The 25,210-nt window shown below is 39.2% G+C and overlaps 1 protein-coding gene across 10 annotated transcripts in view; it reads right to left on the reverse strand.

Moving 5' to 3' along the window:
* LOC127366386 (protein spire homolog 1-like) overlaps window positions 1-25,210 on the reverse strand; it is a 42,385-nt gene that overhangs the window by 8,871 nt on the left and 8,304 nt on the right. For 2 of the 10 annotated variants that reach the window (XM_051405206.1, XM_051405213.1), the window contains exons 3-10: window positions 15,495-15,731; window positions 12,244-12,369; window positions 6,672-6,746; window positions 6,407-6,496; window positions 6,138-6,302; window positions 5,335-5,421; window positions 4,730-4,859; window positions 3,960-4,094 (exon numbers count right to left, since the gene is read on the reverse strand). In XM_051405206.1, the coding sequence (XP_051261166.1) occupies window positions 3,960-4,094; window positions 4,730-4,859; window positions 5,335-5,421; window positions 6,138-6,302; window positions 6,407-6,496; window positions 6,672-6,746; window positions 12,244-12,369; window positions 15,495-15,731 (1,045 nt within the window). Of the gene's footprint in view, window positions 1-558; window positions 610-3,959; window positions 4,095-4,729; window positions 4,860-5,334; window positions 5,422-6,137; window positions 6,303-6,406; window positions 6,497-6,671; window positions 6,747-12,243; window positions 12,370-15,494; window positions 15,732-25,210 lie in introns of all 10 variants that reach the window. The other 8 variants (XM_051405207.1, XM_051405211.1, XM_051405210.1 and 5 more) reach the window with 8 other exon arrangements.

The following is a 25,210-nucleotide window of genomic DNA, read 5'->3' on the forward strand; positions in this document are numbered from 1 at the left end:
CTTGAAACCAAAAGTCCTAATTGACTAACAAGGTCATTCTGCACTGACAGAGCAGTTGTTAGGTCCACTGATAAACAATCCATGTTAACAAACCACCTACCACACTGCCTGACTCTAGCTGTGGTTTCTAGGGGCGCAAAATGGTTGAAAAGAAGGTTTAGGGGGAGGGAGGGAGTGCGGGAAGAGGAGAGAGAGTGCTGTAAAAGACAGATAAAGAGCTGCAGCTGATAGGATCTATGGGAGCCCTGAAACCCCTCTCTGTTCTCCTTTCAGTCTCTTCTCTTGTCTGTGGGAAAAGCATCCACATGAGCTCATTGCCTCTGCTGCTGGACTAGAACTGTCTTTCTACAACTTAGACACCACGTCACCAGGATTTACACTTTACTAAACTCAAACAAACCAGCCATAATTGAACACTCTACCTGTGAATTGGCCAGGCTTCAGTATTCAAATATTTAAATAGAAGAGATATTAGTTTACAGCCAGGGAGGCAGACAGACAAGGCCATTAGGTTAAGGGTTAACAAGGCCTTTCAAACCACAGCAGCTCATACTTTACCTAGTCCAGTACGGAACAAATCCTGTGGCATACTGCGAGTTTTGCCAAAACCTAAAAGGGGACACCTCCTTTGTTAGGATAGCTATAAGAATATTCCACCACCAAAGGCAGCTGCATGAGCACATACATACAGTAGGTTTAAAGTGTCTTTCAACTGTGGTATATGTGCAGCCACACAGATTTGCTGCATATAATTTGGGGTAACACTACTGTGGAGGGTGAACTTTTGGGGATTTCCTGTGTAACTGTCGAATGTTTAAATGTTCAAAGAAATCCTGGTAACCCCAAATTCCGATAACAATTTCTGAACATACCCAAATCGGATGTTTTTTGTGCCTAAACCTAACCAAACCTTTATTTGTGAAACAGCTCAATTGTTGAATCTCAACTTAAAATGTTACAAATACTCTAGACTGTCTGTAGGCGGACTATCCAAATAAAGTGGAATAGTAGTTCAAGGTGCTTATTTACTTTCTTACGGAAAATTAGATGAGTAGATCGATACCACACTTGTGTCTGTGCGTTAAGTATATAGCTAGAGCGAGGGGTTGATAAGTGTAGCTTAGCGTAAAGACTGGAAACAGGTGGAAACAGCTAGCCTGGCTCTGTTTAACGTTAACAACATCTGCTTAGCAGCACCTGCAAACCTAGCTAATTAATTTGTGCAGGAAGACATCCGGAAAAGAGAAAATTTAAAAACTATAACTTAACGTTTTTTCATTTCTCTTTGTGTAACTGTGGACAGAGCCAGGCTGCTTCACTTATTACTCCCTGCTTAGAGTAATTAGTTACACTACTAGTTATATTAGTTTTCCCACAAAATTAGTCATTGTATCCCTTCTTCCCAAAATTCAAACTAATGATTATCAAAATCCAGTTTTGTTTGTTAAAATCAAAGCAATGCATATATTTCCAGCCACTGAATATAAGAGTCTTCTCCATGTTCCAAGGTAGTTTCCTCCACGATTATAAAAATGAATCCAAGGATGTGATGGGGGTAATATTATTCTTAGTAATCAAATACACTACTAGTTACTGGGGAAAGTAATATTATTACTGTAATAATTTTAGCAACGAGTTACTGCCCAGCACTGCCTACTTCTAGTGTCATATTTACTGCACAGAGAGTGGTATCAATCTCCTCATCTACCTCTGGGCAAGAAAGTGAATAAGCATATCTCCAAAATTTCAAACTATTCAAGAAGTTGTTAATAAATTATAAACATTGCAATGGGACACACCATCTCCATTTTGGCAGTTGGCAGGGAATGAAAAAAAAAAACCCACCACCAAACAACAACAAAAAAAAAACAACCCAGAAGTACATACATCACCAAGAGTTGTGTAACAACAGTGTTTATATCTTGTGAAATGGATTTCTCCTTGAAGCAGCATTTTCTTGTTCCTGATTAAAACCTTAATCATGTTCATTAAAGTGTCAGTGGGTATGTACCATCTCCCCCTGAAATATAGAGTCAAACTGCTCACTCCATATGAGAATGATCCATTACAGAGGGCAGTCCGTACACACACACGAACACACACACACAGATTTTCGGACAGTATGAATGAGTAAGCGTGAGGTGATAAAGCTTGAGCTGTGATGAGAGACACTGGCTTCAGTCAGAGGGAAAGGGGAGCACAGCATTATTCTGATCCGCCTGCCTCAGCAGTATTTTCTTATCACCTCAATCAAAAGCTGTCTCATCAAATTGGTCATACGCATTTAAAGCTAAACACATGCCACTGCTGAAAGAACATAACTCAGTTTACTGAGCGTCCTGTGCTGTGCACACTGATCCATCTGCACCCTGATTCAATTCTGCAAAGTCACTGTGGCACATGAAAGACTCTTTTGTATGAAGTTGATGATTCTTGAGGTGGCAGGAACTCTTTGGCCTGTTCCCTTTCACTCCTTGATTAGATGGCTGGCTGCACACACTTCTACTTAAGATTCACATTACAGCAGTGTATTTGACAGATGATGCACTTAGAAAAGGTGACACTTTTCCTGAGTGTTTAGAGATCAGCAGCAACAACCAGGAACATTATTCAGGATCCTGGGCATTTGTTTGACAGGAGCTGCAGATAAAATTGACTTGTATGAGCTTTACTTTTAAGACAGCTACAGTTCTATCATTCAGTAGGATAATAACATCAAAATGATGTCCTCCAAAGAAAGATTTGAAGTGCACTGAGGCAGCAATAGTGCCATTTCACAACTCTTCCTTCAGAATTCCGCATAAGCATAAGTTGTAGTCAGCAGTAATAAAACTAAAAAAGAAACAATGACATTGTAAATATAACTCAGCTGAATAATACTATATCATTAAAACCATCACTGGCCTTTAATTAAGTATGTAAACTCTGGCGTAGTTACAGTAGCATCAAGAGCAGTACAGCACTTTAATAGTCCAACAAAAAGTAACATTGATGGAGCTGGTTCCTTCCTAAGGTTGCAAACAAGGACCTCTGACTAACAGCAGGGCCGTAGGCAGCCAGGAGTCCAAGTCCCTCAATGCAGTTGTTCTTGTTTCACTACAGATAAACTAATGCATTGATTGTGGTGGATCTATGGCTGTACATGTGAATCCAAGAAAAGGCATAAGGATCCTGGAGTTGTCAAAGTTTCTTGAAAAAGTTTTTTTTTCCAGTAGGTTCAGTCAAGTTTGCTCTCATACTACTACCGCTCAGAGGGCCAGAAGCTGGATGTTTTCAAGCACTATTTTTTATCAGTGCTAAAAGTAGTAAAATGTGAATATACTGAGTAGCATCAAAGGTCCAGTGTGACCACTTGGAGGCATCTAGTGGTGAAGTTCAAGATTGAAACAAACTAAATAACTGCTCGCCTTCCAAGCATGTAGCAGAAACTCGCAAAAAATGTAAAAGGCCCTATCTAGAGCCAGCGTTTGGTTTGTCTGTTCTGGGCCACTGTAGAAACATGGCGGTTCAACATGGCAGACTATATGGAAGAGGACTACTCCCTCTGTACATAAAAACTGCTCATTCTAAGGTAACAAAAACACAACTGTTCTTATTTTCAGGTGATTATAGACTAATGAAAACATAGTTATGAATATTGTATCTAGTTTCTGCTAATAGATCCTTAACACACCGGGACCTTTTAATACCCACCATGTATAAGTTGCAAAACCCCCAAAATTGAATTGATCAAATAAATCAAGTCTGTGACTACAGCTCTACTATGTTTGTACTGTGACTGAATGTCCTGTGTGCCCATTCTGCCTGGTCAATGTGTCACTCATCAGTTTGCTCTCACCAGTGTCCTCCTACTGACCAGTGTCCCACATCACCATGTTTCACCTCCACAGACCACAGCCAACCATCACCAACCACTGAAGCATGATGTGAAATGTGTGTGCAGTGCGTTGATACAGTACGTTTGATGTGTGTGCAGAGTGTGCAGGCTGGTAGAGCAGCCACAACAAGGAGGGAAACAGAAAGAGATAAAAGGCCAGGTAAGCAGACTTTACCTGACGCATCAAAACTGAAAGACATGCTAAGTGGCCGAATTACTGCAACGAGAAACAGTCATGGCATCGGACATCGGTTATTGCTTGTGATTAGGAGGCAAATGAAGGCAAGACTTAACAGTAACACATTAGAGGTTGTAATCTGCTTGTATTTGGCAAGAAATGCAGGGGTATAGCATGCTTTTTGTTTAGTTTTAGATCACTGAAGTATAACCACTTTCATAATAGGATTTGAAATAAGCCACAGCCAATGGTGAGAGATTACTGACATTGAGAAACAGTAGCAGTTTTAGCGTTGTTGGTGTTAACGGAATTGCAGACACTTAGCATTATTATTCATGTACAACTTTCTCTATATTGCAATGTTGACAACAAAACAATACTAGGCATTAGTTGCAACACAAATATGAGAAGTTACGACAGGCACAAACAATAGTGTAATAAAGTGTGAAAGGAACTAAAAAATAGCTCAAAATAATGAAGCTACTACACATTCCTCAGTTGAATTTAGTTGATTTGCACATGATGCCCAGCAGGTGCAAGCATCAGCTCCATACTTCAGCATAAAAAATACATTTCAGACTGAAGTATGTTTTCATGTGCATGTGTTTGTGTATGTCAGTGTGAAGCAAAGGTATAAAAATAACAAGGGACAAAGAAGCGTTGAGTTTCCTTACCCAGCCTTCCCCTGCGGACCTCACCAGGAGAAACCGGTCGAAGTTTCCTCTCTGCTTTGATTTCCTCCAGGATGCGCTCATGCAGTGTCGGCGGAGCCTGAGTCTGTGGCTTCAGCTTACGAGCTGACACCTAGTAAAAATATAAATAATGACAGAGAGGAGGTAGAGGGGAGCACAACAACTGACACAAACAAACAGCCAGCAGGCCTGTTCGTCACCACCTCCTCATATCTCCTGTGACTGATTGTTCTCCAAATTACCCAGAGTTCATCACCCTGCTGAAACAGCGCCTTCTAAAACAGCAAGATTTATATCAACAGAGAATTGATGAATGCAGCATTTCACTGAAACTTGAACTAGAAAGCTGCAACATTCCTATTTTACAGAGAGGTTGTGCTAGTTTTTAATATCATTTTTTAAACTCTTTTATATGATGGCGTTAAAGAAAGAGTGTCACCTACATACGGTTTAATGTGAATCATATAATGAGGCCTAAAAAAGCTGGAAACCACTGATAGCTGAATGTTTATTGATACTTTCATTTGAAGACAGTTCCCTAAACTGTTGGGATGGGTTGAGAGTCTGTGGTCTTCAGTTGTACTTACAGGGTTGAGAGGTGGTCTGGACCTGATGAACTCCAGGATGACTTCATGAGCACTCTTCTTTAACTTGGGTGGGATGTCTCCATTTATCTGGAAAAGAAAGAAAAATATGAAAAAGTTCAACACAGACGAGAAGACAGAATGTAATTTATTAACTGGACTGGACAATAGTTGAAGATCATGAACTCTAGGGAGGTGTGAAACTGCCTGTTGCAGGACTACCAAATCCAGAACCATAAATAGAGCTATAAGCTACAGCTGCAACTAGTGATTATTTTCATGATCAATTAGTCTGACAATTAGAATTAAATTAAATTAAAATTGTATTGGTTTATTGATTAATTCAGTGAAATACCCCAATTTTTCAGAGCCCAACGTTAACATCAGTGAAAGTATTGGGGGTTTTTTGTTTGTTAGGACAAGACAGCTTGAGAGATGCTAGGGTGCTAAGAAAGTCTTGTTTTGTCCAACGATGACTTGTATTTGCCATGTAACATGTATAGTTGGGATGAATCGAAGACATGGCACAATGTTCTACTACATTTTGTTAGACGTGTCAGCATTTTCTGACTGGTGACTTGTCCAGCAACCTAAGGTCAACAGTGTCAAAATAAAATAGGTTCAGGTCCTTCATATCACCAAATGAGTGAAACACAAGCAGTATCGCTCCAGCCTATAATTATTACGCAACTTTTTTTCCCCAAGTAATTTCCCATGGGACTGGAAGATAGTACAGCAGAAGTGCAGCAAGCAAGAGGCAGGCGTGTGATAATAATGTCTATGTGTAGTACAAATCGGACACTGACCATGACTTTGCGCAGCTTGTATCGTTTGGACCTGATGTCGTCCATGAGCATCTCGTAGGGAGTGAGCTGGTACTCGATGGGCAGAGGGTTGTACTGGCGCTCCTGCACCTTCTTCAGCTTGACTCCATCACGCAGGTCCCTCATCACCTGAACCCAGAATCGAGCCTGACGGAGGAAGCAAAGGGCAGCATGGGAAAGGGGAAGCAGAAAATACCACGACCCTTTGAATATGAATTGATCTGGACAATAACAATCATCTGTGCTCTGACCTCTCTGTGCACACAGAATAAGGAGGGTTCATCAAGGGGAGTGGTTCTATCCATCTCAACATGGTTCCTGAGAAGTTCTTTAATCACTGCCTATTTAGAGTGCAACATGCATTCATAAAGATTTCTGTATGTGAACATGCAATGTATGTAGAATCTTAAAAAAAAAAAACAAGGGGGGGGGGGTGCCCCTGTATTTCAGGTGAGTTTGATCAGGAGAAAGGATCAGTTAAAGCTGCAGATCAGTGGTCAGGGTCTCGTTACCCACCCAATCAGCATTCTGTAGCTCATTCAGGTCTCGGCTAGGGTCTTCTGATGACTCTTTCTCCATCTTACGCAGGTTCTGATGGATAGACAGAGAGACAGTTTGAATATAAAAAAAAGAAACCAGAAAGACAGATATCAGGAAATAAGCAAAAAAGCGACAATGTGGACCAATAAAGTCATGTCTCCAGTTCAATCATAGTTGTGCAAGAGAAAAATCTAATATGCAGACACTCAGGTGTCATTCAGTTTCAATTGAACACTTACAAACATGTAATGTCAATTATCACATAAACAGTTTCTTCACAAGAATGGTAATACCTGAAAACTGTCAGTCTATGACATAAAAGATAAAAGATCATTATAACTTTGACTGATATAGTTGTTTACTGATATGAGACTTTGAATTTAAAGAATGGGTAATCAGTGCTTGCAGACCTGCAAAGAATATACAACTCTGAGGCACTAAATATTTGTACGCTCTGGTTTTGCTGACTTTGACTTTATTTCTGTCCCATTGTTTTGGTCTAAGATGCTGGTGCTCTTGTGCCATATCCAGTGCCAAGTAAATATTGTATATATAACCTTTAACCATGAAAGCTGATAAATTCACTTTGTATGCAAGCTAGAAAAAAGAAGAAACATGGCATGAACACCTTGTTGTCAGCCACAGCAGTCAGCAGTAAGCCAAACTCCTCCACTGTGACACCTTTGTGAACCTGCGCAACGTGAAGCCATTAGTGTGTGGTAAAACACTGACAGCCTGACAGACAGCTTACTGTGGGAAACAAGGAGGCATTCCTCTGCTAGTGCTTTCAAAGTTCAACAGAGGACAATGTCTGTGTGTGTGTGCGTAACAGAGAAAGAGAGAGAGAGAGAGTGAGAGAGAAGGAGAAGGAAACGAAATATAACCAAAACTGTGTGAGCATTTTAAAAGAGTAGGCAGATAGAAGATGTTCCCTGTGGTTAATATTTGTGGAGAGACTGTTCTTGTAACGTCACAGCAGGGGAGAGTTTGATAAGACAGTCTGTCCAGCTGACTGCAGAGTTAAAACCTCAACCCACTGGGAAAACCTCAATTCACCATCATCCTTCCAGGGAATAGCTACCTCGACCGGACTGTTATATAATATCACTCACAACATAATGCATTTTGCCGCATCACCACTCTGCATGCATGCAGCGTGTACAGTACTTCAGTGTCACATGGTAACATTCAAGTGCTTAATGGCTTATAACAGCCCATCAAATTAAAACACTGCTAATCTAGCCAGTGAAGAGCATAAAGAGAGATCAGTTCACTTGCTTTTAAACACCATTATCTCATTGGTATTAGTGGCACGTCATGAAATCACATCAAAGCCACATATTTCCATTTCAAAAGGTTTGATTAAGCAGTGGACAGCATTTTAATTAAAACATGCACGGCAGCCCTCATGTGGACAAAACCAACACTCCTACTGCAGCAAGTCCACGTGAATAATTGGGGCAATTACAAACTGCATCTACAACCTTATTTCTTCTACTCTGTTAATTCTGCTCTCTTTGTTATTTGTCTTTAGCTCTCAACAGCTGACAAGGAGCACTTATCCGTGAGCAAATAGGAGCCAGAGTTGTTTCTGTGAATCACCACTAATTCCGCTGTTTTTCTGTGAATCTCCAGCAGCAGGAGGTGTCTTTGTGGAGAGACAAAGCAACTCTTTGGCAGCAATGACTGGTAGTGGTGGACGGACAAAGACAGATCCCCCTGTGGGTCGGCACGGCTCTGCCATACCGACTGGCAAGTGGGGGTTGCAGGGCCGCTGGGAGCCCATCTTACTCCTGGATATATCACACACACACAAACACAAACATATATTGTATGTATACACACACAAACTCAGGCACAGACAGATGTATACACCCACATAGCCCGTGGATGCCTTAATGCAGGCATGAATAGGCAATCATACAGTCTGTTCAACACAACTGTTTACTCGTCCATATGTGTTGATGATGATACTGAAATAAGGTGACATGTACGATTTGCTCTTAGTATCTGGAGACAAATAAGCTTATCGTTGAACTAAATTTTGCAGTGTCCTCCTTGTGTTTATTGCATCTCAAATGTTTTTTTCTTAATGATATACATTTAAAAAAAGAACCAAAACCATATAAACATGTTAATGGATTGAAAATAGACATAAACAGGTACAATTTGTTTGTTTCACTATAATTTAAGCACATTTGCCACTTAAAGGAAGGGGGGAATAGGAAGACTGAGAGTCAGCCATGCTAACAGCTCTGTGAGGCTGTATTAGGTAATGGTGCTTTGAGCCAAATGCTAAAATCAGCATGCTAACATGTTTGCAATGACAATGCTAACATGCTGATGTTTAGCAGATATAACATTTACCACGTTAACCATCTTAGTTTAGCATGTTAGCATGCTAACATTTGCTAATTAGCGTTACATGTAAAGTGCAGTTGAGGGATGATGGGAATGTCATTAGTTAGCATTGCACCAATTGAAGTTTAGACCTGATCGCGTTAGACGAAGGTCAGAGAATCAGCAAAGTGATTACAATTCATCTCGTGGAGACCATGAATGTTTACCAATTTCATGGCAATCCATCCAATAGTCGTTTGACGGACAGACAACTGACAGACCGCCATAAATAAAGCCACGCAGCTAGCTTAGCTAAAAGGGGGGAATACGATACAACAGAAAAGGAGAAAATAAATCATTATACAGTATTTGTTTCACAATGGTCCCAAGAATCCCAGCTCATTCAGTATTTTTCATCTTTGTCCTCCCGGCTGTCATCGTTTACTTTGGGGGAAGATGGTTAACAAGTTACATCATTTTAAATTCCTGTCCTTAAGGTTTCTTTAATACAAGAAGTGCTGTGAAAAATGATGGTGATGCTTGCGTTTAAAAGCATTAGTTCTTTACTTTCAGGGCTAAAAAGGCTGCAGTCCTCAAATGTCCTCTTTTTTATGCTTCTTTCTCAGCCTTCCCCACCCTGCAATAAGTCCTCTCTCCTAACAGAGAGTTATGTAACCCACCAAATCCCCTCTATTCATTCAGATGCATTACGCACACTGAAAGGGCAGCAGCAGTAGTGCATAGCAGGAAGGAACCCTGAGGTGTAACACATACACAAACACACCACTCCTCACGGGAAATGTTCCAACCCACAGCTGAGCTCCAAAATGCTCTTGAGGAGAAACAAAGCCCAAAACGACTCCTGCACTGATCCTAATGAATGAGCTGACGAATAAAAAGATGCTGTACAGCAACAAGACACAGCTTTGTGTTAAGAGCAACAGCCGCAATGTATCGGTGATGAAAGAATTATATTATGACTCATGTTAATTTTCCCCAAACCACTTTTCATCAAGTAGAAAGCAATAATTATGATGCATTCTAATAACACATCAGTGAAGAAAATAATTTGGAATTACCTGCAGGTGCCCTTCTTGAATATGGACACATGACCCATAACAGAGTAGCATACCAATAATACACTGGAGGAGCATTAATCCCTTGAGGTATGTGTAGGATCACATCACAGACCCACCTACCACAACAACAGGACCCTCACACATGATTATTTGAATCTTGCCTGTGTGAATATTGGCTGTGAGAACCTGAACTCAGTGCTTTTGGCAGAAGGAGAGTCAGCATGTCTCCAGATATTGTCATCCATGTTTGACATGCACAACAAACATGTCGCTCCCTCTTCGCAGTGGCCCACTTCAGCATGTCAGCCAGCATGGTGTCAGAGCACGGCCTGTCATCGGACTGTTATTGGACATTACAACACTAGCGACGTACACTAGGCCAGTTCATATAAAGGGCTGCTGATAGCTGGTACTTTGTCCTTACCCTCACTGTCTGACCACTTTCATGCCAAAAAACTGCAAACACGTACATATTTTAATATTTTTTTTGCCAGGTTGGAATATCCTCTACAGCATATATGCCATTATGTGACCATGAACCTCTTATTTAAATCCAAACGATGAAATGGATGAAAAAAAACGTTTTTTAAAGTCAATTTCCATCTTTTTATGTTAATGCCTCTGTTAGATTAAAAATAGGCTAGTTAAATTCTATTTAAAGGTCCAGTGTGCAGGATTTAGTGGCTCTTAGTGATTAGTATCTGTTCTCCCAAACAACAAGTCTGACCTACTAACTGCTAAAAGAAAAAAATACAACACATTCTCCCTTTTTTGACCCCTTCTCATCCACTATTAATTTTTATGCTTTTTTAAAATAATTCTTTATGCCACTGAATGATGCCTTTAATAGCTTCATTTAAGGATTATTGAAGAGGCTTGTCCCTTAATGTTACAAATTAAGAGGATTTGAGGCATTAAATTCAAAGATTTACGGGACACTGTGTTTATTTGAATGGATATATCCAACAATTATGGTGAAGATGCTTTAAAGGGATGTTTGTCAACTAGCAACGTGACTTTTGACATAAAATGGAGTTTGTATTTGTTTGTAAAATCTAAAACATGTCGAGTTATTCTTACATGTTATGAGCAATGAGTAATGCTCAAAATAATAACGTGTGACGGCTGAGTCAGAGTTTTTGTGTGAATATAGGCTGTGCACTGATGTGTCCATTCATTTCTTTATCTACAGTCATTACCACGGATGCCTTTCTGTATCAGCTGAGTGCCTCTGCTTTGTCACACAGGAAACACGGCTGTCTGAGCGCTGTCGTCGCGTCACTGTGTGTCTCTGCTATGTCCATGCCTATTACATGCTACAGTCCAGCCCTTCCTCTCAGAAGAGACAGCTTATTACTGAAACAGGCAAGATGGCTCACTCAGATATGATTTTTATGCTCTGCTGGTTTCATCATCATTCACAACTATAGATTGATCTTTTGTTAAATACTAACGGCCTACTATTTTAACTTAGGTTGACATCACCAGAATCACCAAATACTGTACATAAATTGCACGTGCATTTCAAAATGGATATGAAGTGTTTTCAAACCCTTCATAAGCAGATAAATCATATGTCTTGTCATAAGAATGACTGTCACCAGATATGCACCAGCAGCTCTAATGTGGCCCCTGCCAAGTACCCACAGAGAGTGAGAGTCATGGTGATTAGGGGTGCGTAAGGTCACAGTGCTAAATCCTCTAAAGTGATGCCTCACTATGTCCTTTATGGAAAGGTCAGTGATCATCCAGTAACCTCTCATTAGAGGGGAGTAAAGGTATGGTATTATAAAGCAAGGGTTTATGCATTCACCATACCGAAAAATAATGTTCCTATATCTGCTGTATAATGTGTAACTAAAACACTTAAACTGCAATTCAGTAAAAAAGTAATATAAAATGCAACATTTTTTATATTGCATTTTATATTACTTTTTTGCTATGTCTAGGTTGTTCTCTTTACTTGTGTTGTTACTGTGTTTGTGTTGTTACTGTGTGTAATGCTGCTGCTACACTGCAATTTCCCAGCTTGGGATCAATAAAGTTGATCTATTTATCTATCTATCAATTCATGTGTCTGAAGTAAGTACAATCCCACATCCATGATGAGGAACAGTATAAGGACCCACCTCTTTGGCACTCTTGATCTTCTCCAAGAAAGTGCGTAGCTCCCTGGTTTCTGTGTACAGAGCCCGACACACTGCCTGGTAGTGACTCTGGGCGTCTGATAGACTGGGTAGATGAGCTGTGCACAGCTACAAGGGAGACAGTTAAGCAGAGAGACAGAGAGAATTTCAGTACACAGCTGCATTTATTATAAAAACATAAATGCAACAATTTTTTAAACCAATGGCTATTAATATCAATTTTATTTGTTTATATTATTACCACATTCACAATAAAGGAATTTCAGGTTATGGAAAGCACCCTCTGGCAGCCATGTTGGAGGTCCTTAGTGCTTTGTCAATGCTACGCGTGAAATGCTTTCTAACGCTTCTATCGCTTGATCTATAAAATGTTGTTTTTCTTGACCAACAGCCCAAAACCTAAATCAGTTTACAATCGTACAAGGAACCAGCAAATATTCACATTACAAAAGCTGGAACCAAAGAATTTGGCCACTTATTCATGAAAATGATTCAAAAACATTATTGATTATCAAAATTGTTGCTATTTAGGTTTGTTTGTCGATCAACTAATTGATTCTTGGGCAAACTGTTACAGCTCTACTCTACATCATAGTTTGGACCTTTTAGAAACAAATCTAGAATACATTATCGTTCTTCATTTTTACTCACTTTTCAGTCCACACCAACAACAAGACAATTCTATTTCCAATCACTGTTTAGATCTACTCTGGGCTATATTTATTTGTCTCATAGTCTCATCGGCTCCCCTACAATACGAGAGTGTTGATGTCAAACCATGAAGCCTTGCTAAAGGATGTCAGGGACTGCATAAAGCAATAAACACCCATAAAAAACAGTTGCAGACATGTGTAAACAACTGTTGATTGCTGAACACAATTCACAAGACAACTATGCCTGAGGTCAGTCATGCTGCTGTTGTCTCACCTACACACACACACACGCACACACCCACACACGCACACGCACACACACACGCACACACACACACACACACACACACACACACACACACACACACACACACACACACACACACACAGAACAACAGTGATGACAGAATATGTCCTTGTCTCTCTCAGAGGAACAGAAGGTATCCTGGGTCAAGGCTTGGCATGCTCCTGGCGCCCATTTGTCCAGACTGCATTCCACTTAGAGAAAATTTCACTAAACACAGAAAATGCCAGACAACCGTCTCTCCCTATTAGCTTCATGGTGCCCACATCCTGTCACAAGTGTAGGACTGAGAGAAAATGATGTATCCAGGGTAAATGAATATGTTATTGTTGTCATAGTCACACAAAAAACAGTTACATTCAATAAATGTGGCACTAAAGTTAAAACCCGTTAATAGTGTATTCGTGTCAGCTAGGGTGAGTACAGTAGGACAAAAGGTAAACTGAAGGAGCACAGAGAGGGAATGGTCTGAGGGTGAAAATACAGAGACAACAATTGGAGCCGACACCGAGTTCGCCACCGGGCCGACCACACTGCCACACTGCTCACATACCTTGGAGAGCAGTATGTATGTGTGCGTGTGTGTGTGTGTGTGTGTGTGTGTGTGTGTGTGTGTGTGTGTGTGTGTGTGTGTGTGTGTGTGCGCGTGTGTGACTGTGTATGTGGTCATTATGTAAACAGTGTGAGGCCATGTGAGGACTGACACAGTGACTCTGTGCTCCATTGGACAACAGAGATACATGACTCCCAGCAAGGATGAGGCCGGCAGCCAGACTGCACTGCAGTTGTAATCTCTGTGTTCAGAGCCATGTTTCACATTTTCATTTCCTCACATCTTTTCCTGAACAGTTACCCTCGCTGATATAATCTGTTCCTGGAAATTCAACAATTGATTATGTTTGAGTCAAGAACTGTATTTTACTTATATATTTATATATTATATATTATATATTTATACTATCACCACCGGATTTACTTATTTACTAATTACTTTACAAATGAACATTTTTGTCTAAAACTGATTACTGATTACAATATATAACCCATTGGTATATAGAAACTTTATTAGTTTATAAAATTAGTTCCACCTCAACCAGCCAAAATGAATGCTTACAAGTTAATGTGTAGCAACAATAATCCAATAATAAAATCTATATAATAATATACCACTCTGAAAGGAGCATTCTGCATAATGTGTACTGTCTACACAGCATATTCTGAGGATAATACTTTGTTCGAATGCAGGACATTTACTTGTAAAGGAGTTAATTTAAATTGTTGTAGGCCTATTGGTACTGAACTGGAATAACTGGCAGTAAATGATTTGTTCATTGTATTTCTTCCATTACTGGAATCCATGAATTCAGATTCCTCACATCTGTTGCATTAGTCCTATCAAATGATGACTCAAGCATTTCTTAATGTGTTGCAGTAGTTATGCAATTAAGTGGTTACTTAACAACCTGTAATTCAACACTTTTAAACATTACTATACCAAACATTTAAAACTGCATTAATCAGCAGGACATCACAATAAGCTAAAAATAACACATATTTGACATACAATATGGTTTTATAAAGTTGATGTTGATGTTGATTTCACAATCGTGTTAGCAAAATATCGCTTATTTCCACATCCAGCAGACATGGAGCACCATTAGCATTCATTTGGAGTCATGTTTCTTGCAACCTAACAACCATTAAACAAGTATTAAATATTCCCTCTCCTTTTAGCTCCATTTTCTCCTAAGGGAAATATCTGGCTCTTTAGCTGCTAAACGCTCCATTATGTTCACCAGCCAGAGGCTAACTTTGTCTGTCTGTCTGTCTGTATGTCTGTGTGATGTTGGACAGGTAGCGAACAGTGAGTTTATCAGAGCTTCGCTGAAAACAGCTGCTAACTCCTGCTGAAAACCAGGCTGATATAAAACCAAAACAACGGGCTGAAAGGCGTTAAAATGCTCTGTAGAGATAAGAGGACTGCAGAGTTGAATGATAATTCTCTGAAACACTAACATCACTAATCCACACCATTCGCATTACTCATAGTCATTTGATCCATTTTAATATTTAAATTTAGTGTCTTATTAGCTGTTGGAACGTTTCTCAGGAAAAGTCTGAAAACAGGAAGTGATGTGTTTACATCTCCAGCAACAGCAACAATGGTTTATTTGCAATCAGTAAAATGACCAGTTATCTTACACATAAATAGCCACCAATGGCCGAACAAACACAGAAAAGACAGCCACAGTCACTTACTCAGCTACTGTACCTACCTTGAGGATATCTCTGTAGCCGTGAACACTGGAGATATTGTCAGGGTCATCCTCTGCCTCGTCCTCTTCCTCTGTGGCCTCATAGCCTTCATCGGGGCAGGCGTCCTTCTCAGCCTCGGCCATGTTGGTCATGAGGTCGATGAGCTCCTCAAGAGGAGGGCTGAGCTCCCTCTCCTCATTCTCCTTCAGCCCGTAATCCAGAGCCTTGTAGATCATGATGCCCAGAGACTCAATCACCTGAGAGAACACAGGAGACGAAAAGTAGCTTCACATCATCTGCGTTCATTCTCGTACATACTGTGTCACTTTTGCTTATTTACATTCATTTCTATAGGCATCATCTCCATCTGTAAAGTTTACAAGTTGATACTTATCTGCATGCTAGCGTGTTTCTTTTATTTATGAACAATATGTTACTTCCATGTGTAGATTTAACAAGATTAGTAGCTTACAATCGCATAAATTGCACACATTGTAAGAAAAATCTGATGTATGAATATTACATATTGTTTTGTACATTGTTCTGTTCTTCATCTGCCACATAATAAATTCAAATATGGATTTCTGCCTTTGTTATGCAATATGATCCTCTTTTGTGTGCCAAGCCTGAGCTGAACAGCTGTAATATGGTGACCTCAGGACTCAGCCTTTGGCTAAAGAGCTCCCTCAAACATACACGCTCACCGGCCTTTGACATGCTGATGCTGGGAGCAGATTACTGACAGTAGATCTTGTGATTAACTGACCCATGAAGGAAAACACAAACATCACATCATACGTGACCTCATACAGACAGTCTGTTAAAAAATGCTGGAATTCAGAGGCAAGGGCCAAGAGGTCATCTGCCATTTGTTCACTGTCTTAGATTCATCCTACTTGAGGATGTCAGGACACACAATATTTTTGGTATTAAATTCTCACATCTACAAGCTCAAATGGTCGCTATTAAAAATTGTTTGTCTGCAAAGAAAACAGTGCACAACCACAATATAGCTTAATACATTTCTCTTTTGAAATTAAAAGGTTAGCACTCTTACATGGAGGTTACATTTCTCATGAGGGATTACCTTTGCTTAGCATCTAACGTGTGCATCTACAATAAGCACAGCAGTCTTTTTCAACCATAATGTAGCTTTTTCGGGGAAACACAATTAGTTTGACATGGTTTGTTGGACCTTTTGATACTTTGTTTATACCATGGAAACAGCAGGTTTTCTATGCACAAGCAACCTTAACCCTTACATATTGTTCGGGGCAAAATTGACCCATTTTGACATTTGACAGCAGTAAAAATACCCTACATGTCATTCTTTTGACCTGAAATTTTATGACTTTTCCTAAAGTGAACCAAAATACGCAAAAATAAAAATAATATAAAATAAATTAAAATGTTTAAATTTTTATACATTGATGTTGTCAAATTTGACCCAGATCTAGTCAGATGGATTTTAGACCCATTAGAGTGGGTCAAATCAAGGAAAATGGTTGTTCTAGGGAATCTTGAAACTGTGAAACTGTATATTCTATGTCTGTGTGTATTTTTATGGGACAACGGTGACAGAGTTGGTGGGGGACCTTGACACTGTCACAATAACTGTTCACCAAGGTTCCTGCAGGGACAGGCCCCTGCTGGTCTTTGGGGGCCATGGGGGAACCACACATAAGAAACAAAGGTCACACAGAGGTCAGAGGGTGCCTTGACACAGAGACTTGCACCTGCACCTGCAATGTAACAATATAATATAAAAATAGACAAATTAGAATCAAATCAATGTGTGTAGGGATCTGATCAAGTCACACAAGAAACTAACACGAAGGGACAAAAGAGAAGGAGATGCAACCTCTGCTCTCCAAAAAAGGACTGCAAAACAGGGACAACCTGCAGCAAATGTGGGAAGCACATTTTGCAAGTCCCACACACGAAACTTTTTATGAGGACTTTCTTGGACCGGGTCAAATTTGACCCGGACCATACTGTAAAGGCATTGGATGTGAACTTTTTGTAAGGTTAAACCTGCATTAACTGATGTTTTGGCCACTCTGGGGCAGTGCAATAGGCTGTAAAAGTAACACTGACATATAAGCTTACACTGTAAAACCAGGTAAGTAAATTTAAAAAATAAAAAAATTGTTGAAACTAATTATAATCGAAAATCTTAAGTAAAACTAACTCAATATGTTAATATATACATATATATATATATATATATATATATATAAATACAAATATTTAAAAATATTCTTGATAAAGTAGCTTTAGTAATTTTAAATCACACTGACTTATAACTAACCTATTAAAGTAGTTGTGGAGTAATGTGATGGACATATTAGCACACTTATCCAGCAGACATTTATTCATTCATTCGGAATCGTGTTTCTGGCCACCAAGTTCAATATAAATTTTTTAGCTGCTTTTGGTCTCACTCCTGAGGGACATATCCGTGCTTATCAGAGCAGCTTTAAGTGTTCATATTGGAATGAGCTAAACCAGCCATTTTACTGTAAAACTGCTTTATGAAACCATGCTTTTGTTTTTACATCCAGGATGAAGTAGTCAGCTGAGCGTCTATCTATGTGGTCAAACCTCAAACCCAGAAGACAAACAACAAGCATACATGGAAAATGGAAAATGTGGGTTTAGTGTCTCACATCATCTTCTTGCATCTCTGAGACTTCCACCCCCACTTGAACACGCGCCACCATCATTACTTTTACTGTGATACAACCTATCCTTTTTACTGTATTACTACTACACAAAAATAATATACTTTGACAAAAAAGAATCTCTGAATGTTCAAAGTCAAGTAATAACTGTGTTAACAAGTTAATGTTTATTATGCTAAAAACATTACTGTAAGGAAAATAAATGGCTTTCTAACATTATGTAATATCACCAAATTATGTAATAACTTGACAAAATGTAAATTTTTACTTCATTATGATAATAACCACATTTTATAAAAATCTGCCACATAGTGTAATAAACAGCCTGAACCCAATATGTTACACATTTAGAATAAGCTGAAGCCTTGTGATGGTCTTTTTGAGGAGCCCTTAAAAGGCCATTGCAATCCTGCTAGAATTAAGCATAAAGGAGTCCCTGAGTTTGGCTGTATTAATAAGATGATAACAAGCTGATCATGTTACTGCTTTTATGTGGCTAATCAGACTAAGATCAGACTGATGCCACAGGTCAAAGGAGTCAAATTTAATATTTGGGTTAACCTAAATTTCATTTAGGTTAATTATAAAGTATAAAAATATAACATGTACAGATGAAGAGATCCATTTTGATTGGTAATTACATAATCCGCCATATTATTATATTTTCATCATAAAAAAGAGCAACTCCTACATTTTGTAATAACCACCACAAAATGTATGCATCAGATTATTTCAAAATGCAGGTGTTATTACATAATGAAGTGAAAATGTATTACATATGTCATTACATAAAAGGCTTCCTGGATAAAAAAACATATTGGCTTTTGGATAAAATGCTTACCAATAAGGTTAAATATATAAGATGTCAAATGTTAAAATGCATATTATTTCTGTTCCAGTGGTTGGTGCTTGTAGGTCAGGAGATGCTATGCTTAGTTAAAGCACTCAATCTGCCCTGGAATTGGACTGTCATGGTGGATAAAGACAGCAATGCCAAAGCCAAGACAAAAGGCAAGAGTGGGAAATCACACAGGGGATTATTCTGGAGTCCTGAGCACTGAGAAAAGACTCAGAGGGAGCGAGAGAGCATATAAACCACTATGGGGAAAAGTAACTGAGAAAGGGGGAATGAGGGGATGCAGGAAGGGCGGAGAAAGACCAGGATCAGAGACAGAGGACAGGAAAAAGAAGCAGTGAATGAGATCATGAGAGTCACCGAATGGATAAAGAGGTCAAGGAGGGAGGAGAAAGGTGAGACATCAAGAGAAACAGAATGAGTGTGTGTGTGCAGAAAAGAAGATCAAGGGCAGATCAATAGACATTCATGGAGGGGGGAGGAGTCATATGAGAGATCTGTCCCCCTCTACCCCATTAGTGCCTAAAAGAGCTGGGTTTTCTCAGGGGGGAATGGCTGAATGCCACCTCTTTGTCTAAGCTCCACCCGGATCCACACTAACTGATATATGACACCATGCAGGGAGAAAAATGGCTGCACATGCAAACATACTCCTCCAGGGACCTGCTGTAACCTCAGGCTATAACTGACATCATCAGCTAGAGCATGTTGTAGAAAATGTGACAGACATGGACGGTTCTGCCCTGCCCAGAGGCTAAGGCCTTTTATTCGTAAAGTATGTGGATTTTCAGGCTCTTGCTTCTTATCTGCAGCTTTACTTGGCTAAACCACATCTTCTAGAATTCAGTCAAAGGCTATAACAGCATCCAATCTGCAAAAGGAGATTCACAAAAAGAATTAGTTTGCTCATTTTTTCACTTTCAATTGTTCCACTGACTGATAAAAGAGGTGAGGGTTTTTTTTTTAATCTGGCAGGAGAAGCAGCCACAAATTAAACTTTCAACCTTACAGAGATCAAAGACATCGGAAAGCTACAATGTGCCTAAATGTGCCACATTTTAAAATATACTGTATTATTGGTCTTTCATTTTCCATAAAATGGCTGTCTGGTTAAACCCAGCATCAGGACCTGTGTGGTACTGAATTGAAGAAACAATCCTTCTTTTGCAAATACACCAGCATCCCTTTGATAATAGCTAAAGTTAAAGTCCCCCTCCAGTAAAAATCAGTGTTTTCTTCTTGTTCCTACAGTGTGATGTTTGAATGATGTATGTGCAGAGTTTGACACTAGAAAGAGGTTTTTACATTCATCTGCTGAAAGTAGAAAGTTTCTCTGTGCTCATTGAAGAACTGTTTTAAAGGGGCGTGGCCCATTATTAGCAGACTTTTCACCCTTGAAAATAGATTTAAACTGGCAGTTATCGTGGTCAAATACAGTAGCATTCTTTTATCTAGGAATCCAACACATCAAATGATCCATTATAAATTCATTTACAGCTTCTACTTCTACCCGAGAAGATTATTTGAAATGGAAATACTTCAGTGCACTAATTGCTCATTTTGTTCTAATGGTGATCTAATGTTATGAGTTTCCAAAGGTGATGAAATTCTGGGATATGATACGATGTGTTTTCACAGTCTCACATTGTGCATATTTCAAATTACCCTCTGATCAAAACAACGTTACAACACATTACAATCCTGTTTATGCTGTCACTCAAGTCTAAAAGAGTCTGATGGACTGATTTCATACACATTTCTTCACAAATAAATAACTGCACACTATGACTGATTTCAGGAAATAAGAACTTTCCCTATTATGCATCTGCACATGAAGGCAGGCTAAAGCAAACTTGTATCCAGTCCACTCAGAAATCTCCCTGACTGGTTCCCAGGCTTCCAGGCGACCGAGCAGAATGATGGGATGGAAGGGAGGAAGGGGTGGAGAGAAGAAAAAAAACTGGGAAGAGAATAAAGATGTCAACCAAAGGAGATTTGCCGATGTGCAGCAGTGGCCATCATCACAGGCAAGAACAACATCAAACAGCTTGGCTTCAATTTCAGCATTCCGGTCACGTAAATGAGGCAAGCTGGCCAAAGGGCCAAAATAAAAACCATTGTGACGCACAGGGAAATGTTTCTACATTATTTCCTGAAGCCACTTAATCCCTGCAAACACCCTCATAACCTCACCTGAACTTTGCATTAGACTTAATGACCGTGGCTTCACGATAAGACAGATTGGGTTAAGAGCAAAATCTTGTTGAAACAAAAGCATAAATTCAACCCTTCTTCAACATTTTTCACACCATTCCTATTGCTGGGAGTCAGGATGATGCTCTCACAAATGCAGTTGTAATTTTCCTCAGTTATCAGCCTGTTGGCTTCAAATTCTTCCCCTCTCACACACAAAGACGACACTATATCACATTCACGGCTCCTCTTTATAGCCGATATCAAGCACCATCCACCTACATGTCTGCTATTATTACCCCTGAGGGACAATGCAGACATAAAGGGACGCCTGAATGTTATGTCCAGGTGTCAGTTTCTGATCCAGTCAAGGTTGAATTTCACTACAGCTTTCTAAGGCAACTCTAGTGTATGTATGACCTCCAGCATAAAGAGTGAACAGAAGCCGGATATGATATGACAACAGAGCCTTATGTTGACAAGAGTACATGTTCTAGTTCAGTACATTACAAATTATGTAATAGGACCCTCTGGGTTAATATGGCCAGATGTCTGCTGGCATGTATACAGTACAGTGTGAACAAAGACCGAGTAACTTTTTTTTTTTAAGTTCAATGAAAGATAATCCTCTCATGTAATGAAAGCCAACTGCACACAGCTCATTCATGTTTACCAATGGGGTCAGTCTATTTCCTTAATGAATCGATCAACTGTTTAGCCTATAAAACATGAGAAAAAAGCAAAAACGTGCAAAGTAACATCTTTAAAGCAATAGTATAACATTTTGGGAAGTATTCTTGCTGAGAGTTAGATGAGAAGATCAATACTCATGTCTGTATGTTAAATACTGTATGAAGCTGGACCCAGCAGCCACGTAGCTTATCTTAGCCTGGCACAAATACAGGAAACAGCCGGGGTGGATCTAGAGAAATATTTATGGTGTGGGGTAGTAGAAATATATACTGATTTAACTGCAAACAATCACATATATTAATATTTAGCTGAAATAAAGAAATTAAATTAAGATATTTGAAACATATTATCGTGGGACATTAGTAAAGCATTGAATAGAAATATTTAAAGCTAGCATCAGAAAGCAATAAACTGTTTTATTTTCAAATCTTCAGACAGTTTTCCAAAATAGTCTTTTTTCAATTTAAGACTATCACTTAATCTAAATTTGACCAGAACAGATCATTAAATGATGTGTTAATTTCTGCTTTCAACATGTTATTTTAAAAAACGAATCTAAATGAATGTGTTAAATTTAACAGCATTCGACACCAAACAGGGGCGACAGCTGGGGTGGCTTGGCATATATTAGGGGTGGCAGCTGCCACCCCATGCCACCCCTCTAGATCTGCCCCTGGAAACAATTAGCTTGGCCCTGTCCAAAGGTAACAAAATCTGCCTCCCAACACCTCCAAAGCTCACAAATTAACATGTTATGTCTTGTTGCTGTTATGAATTGGCGCTATACAAATAACAGTGAATTGAACATTGAATCTTTTTGTGCAGCACTTTGGAAACCTTGTGTTTGTTAAAATCGTGCTATATAAATAAAGTGGATTGGATTGGATTGGATTTTAATCCTTACAATAACAGAGATGTAAAAACAATTCTGGATTTAATTGGTGTTATGTGCCAGACTTTTTCTTGGCTGGAAACAAGAAAGTCTCTGCAGGTTGCATGGCAACCTTGTGGTGATGATAAGACTGGCTCCAGCTTCATACTGACCAGACGGATATCGTAGTGGTATCGATCTTCTCGTCTAACTCGGCAAAAAGGCAAGTCAGCGTTGAACTGTTCCTTAAACCTTTTTTTTAATCCAACCAACATTTGATATCAGGAAGGTCAGGGAGGATCACAAATGGCAAGGAGGCTGGTCTCTGGATCTGTTAATAGGATGTTATGGTCGGTGATGCATTTTTAGCGGGCTCAGACAAACACACCAGCTGTTAGAGACTGTGAATCACATTAGTTTCAGCTATGTAGCTTTATGTGATTCCCACAGACCCAACACCAGAGCCAATTGTGCTAATTAAATGCTAAATGAAATGTAGGAGATCTGTTCCCTCGTATGCAAAAGCCTTCCATCCATCAGTGTTAGCCAACCAGCAGAGGATTACCAGAATCAGCACAAACTGGTCAGAATTAAAGGATTGGTGAAACAATGTGAGGTTTTATTTATATTTACTTATTAGTGGGTTTACAGCATTTAGGTCATGGCAGTGAAATTAAACAGGAACTGAGCTAAAAAAGAAACTACAACAATTACCTCTCTTCTGATAATCATCCCTTTTAAGCTTTTATAACAAAACATCTGTATTATTTATTCAACTTTACAGACAATAAGAGCCAGAAATCTAGGCTCAGTGCCAGTCCATCAGCTGGCATTTCATTTTAATTCTTAACAACACATCCCAGGTTTTTTAAATATGATGTTAATGTTTAGTCTCTTATAGTCTCTCCCTGATAAAGACAACGCACACGCATTAACTCTAGCTCAATAAACTAAAACATACTGTCACAAAAAGTCAAAAAAGTCAAAAAGTATTTGCATCCATCCAGCTACATCTTCAGCCAAAGATATTAAAATATTACAGGGAATATGCAAGCTATATTCCCTGTATGTTTCTGGGAGGAAAGTGGGATTGACTGGACAGATAATGGGACACATGAGGGAAAACACTAATCCTTCAGTAACTTTTTAGTAATATTTGCTAATTAGCACTGAACACAAATTGTAGATGATGGGCATGTCCTTAGATAGTGTCCTGATGATGGGACTAGAAAGGAAGGGGGATCACCAAAGATGCAATTGATCTTGAGGGGGACGTGAATATCTGTACCAAGTTTTGTGCCAATACAATTAGTCAATTTTTAGATATACCATTGGATAAGATAACTTTGACCTGCTGGTAGCACTAGCTGAAAAGGCAGAGAATCACCAGTCATTGGATTGAAGTATTTGTAATTTCATGGCAAGCCATCCAACAGTTATTGTAATAGCACTAATTGTATTTATAGCGGGCATTAAGAGCAGCACAGCAAAATGAGTTCAGTAATTGCACAGTTTAACTGAGGAAATCTATATGGTTGTTTAATTATCTAACACTAAGACATTAAGCTAAATTAATATTATTTCATTTAAATAAAGAAGAATATGCAATATTCCAAATATCTATCTATGGACACATTGAATAAGAGTTTATGAAACTGGATGAACTGCACAAGAGAATGCAGACACAACACTTCATCTAACAAACCTGCTAATGTGATATAGTAAAAATCAATCTGTCCACTTTATAACTGATGACAGTGGTGTTAAGTTGAAAGCAAGCCACTGACTGGATAATGAAGACATGCAGTGCAATGTATGTTATGTAAAAATATTCCCATAATGAAAAGAAACTGGCTTTACACTGTGTGTAAATTCATCATGACACAGACAGAAGCATGGGTTATTTCCTCTAAGGCACAAACAAACAGTGAGGAGATTCCTTTCTCAGATTCTTACGCCTGACTCTGCTGCTGTGACCTCTGACTGTCATATGACTGAGACACAGAACACACATAACTTCACAGAGAAAACACTCGAACCGCAGCACATACATTTTTCCATCTCCAGTGTGTGTTTTCATCTCTCTTCCTTTACATCTTCTCACTTTATGTTTGCTATTTCGCCATGCGCACCAAATCCAACAGGAAGCACAAAAGGCGATGCCATTGCTGCTAAACACTTTCCTAACTCCTGACTGAATTTTGTGTTTACATTAAACACTGAATGTGACATTAAACTCTAATCCCTTCCCAGACTTCAAAGCTCAGATGTTGAGAGAGCACACAGCGTGCCCCGTTAAACTTTGACAGAGGGGAATGTGATGAAGCATAATCCTCATTTCTGAGGTTACACTGCATCACGGGACCAGGAGGGTCTAGCTAGCATGGCTGCAGGGGTCACCAACAAATTCTAGCACAAGCTCACAAATGAAAAGGAGGA

Source organism: Dicentrarchus labrax, unplaced genomic scaffold (genome assembly GCF_905237075.1).
Source record: "Dicentrarchus labrax unplaced genomic scaffold, dlabrax2021, whole genome shotgun sequence".
Taxonomy (NCBI): Eukaryota; Metazoa; Chordata; class Actinopteri; family Moronidae; genus Dicentrarchus; species Dicentrarchus labrax.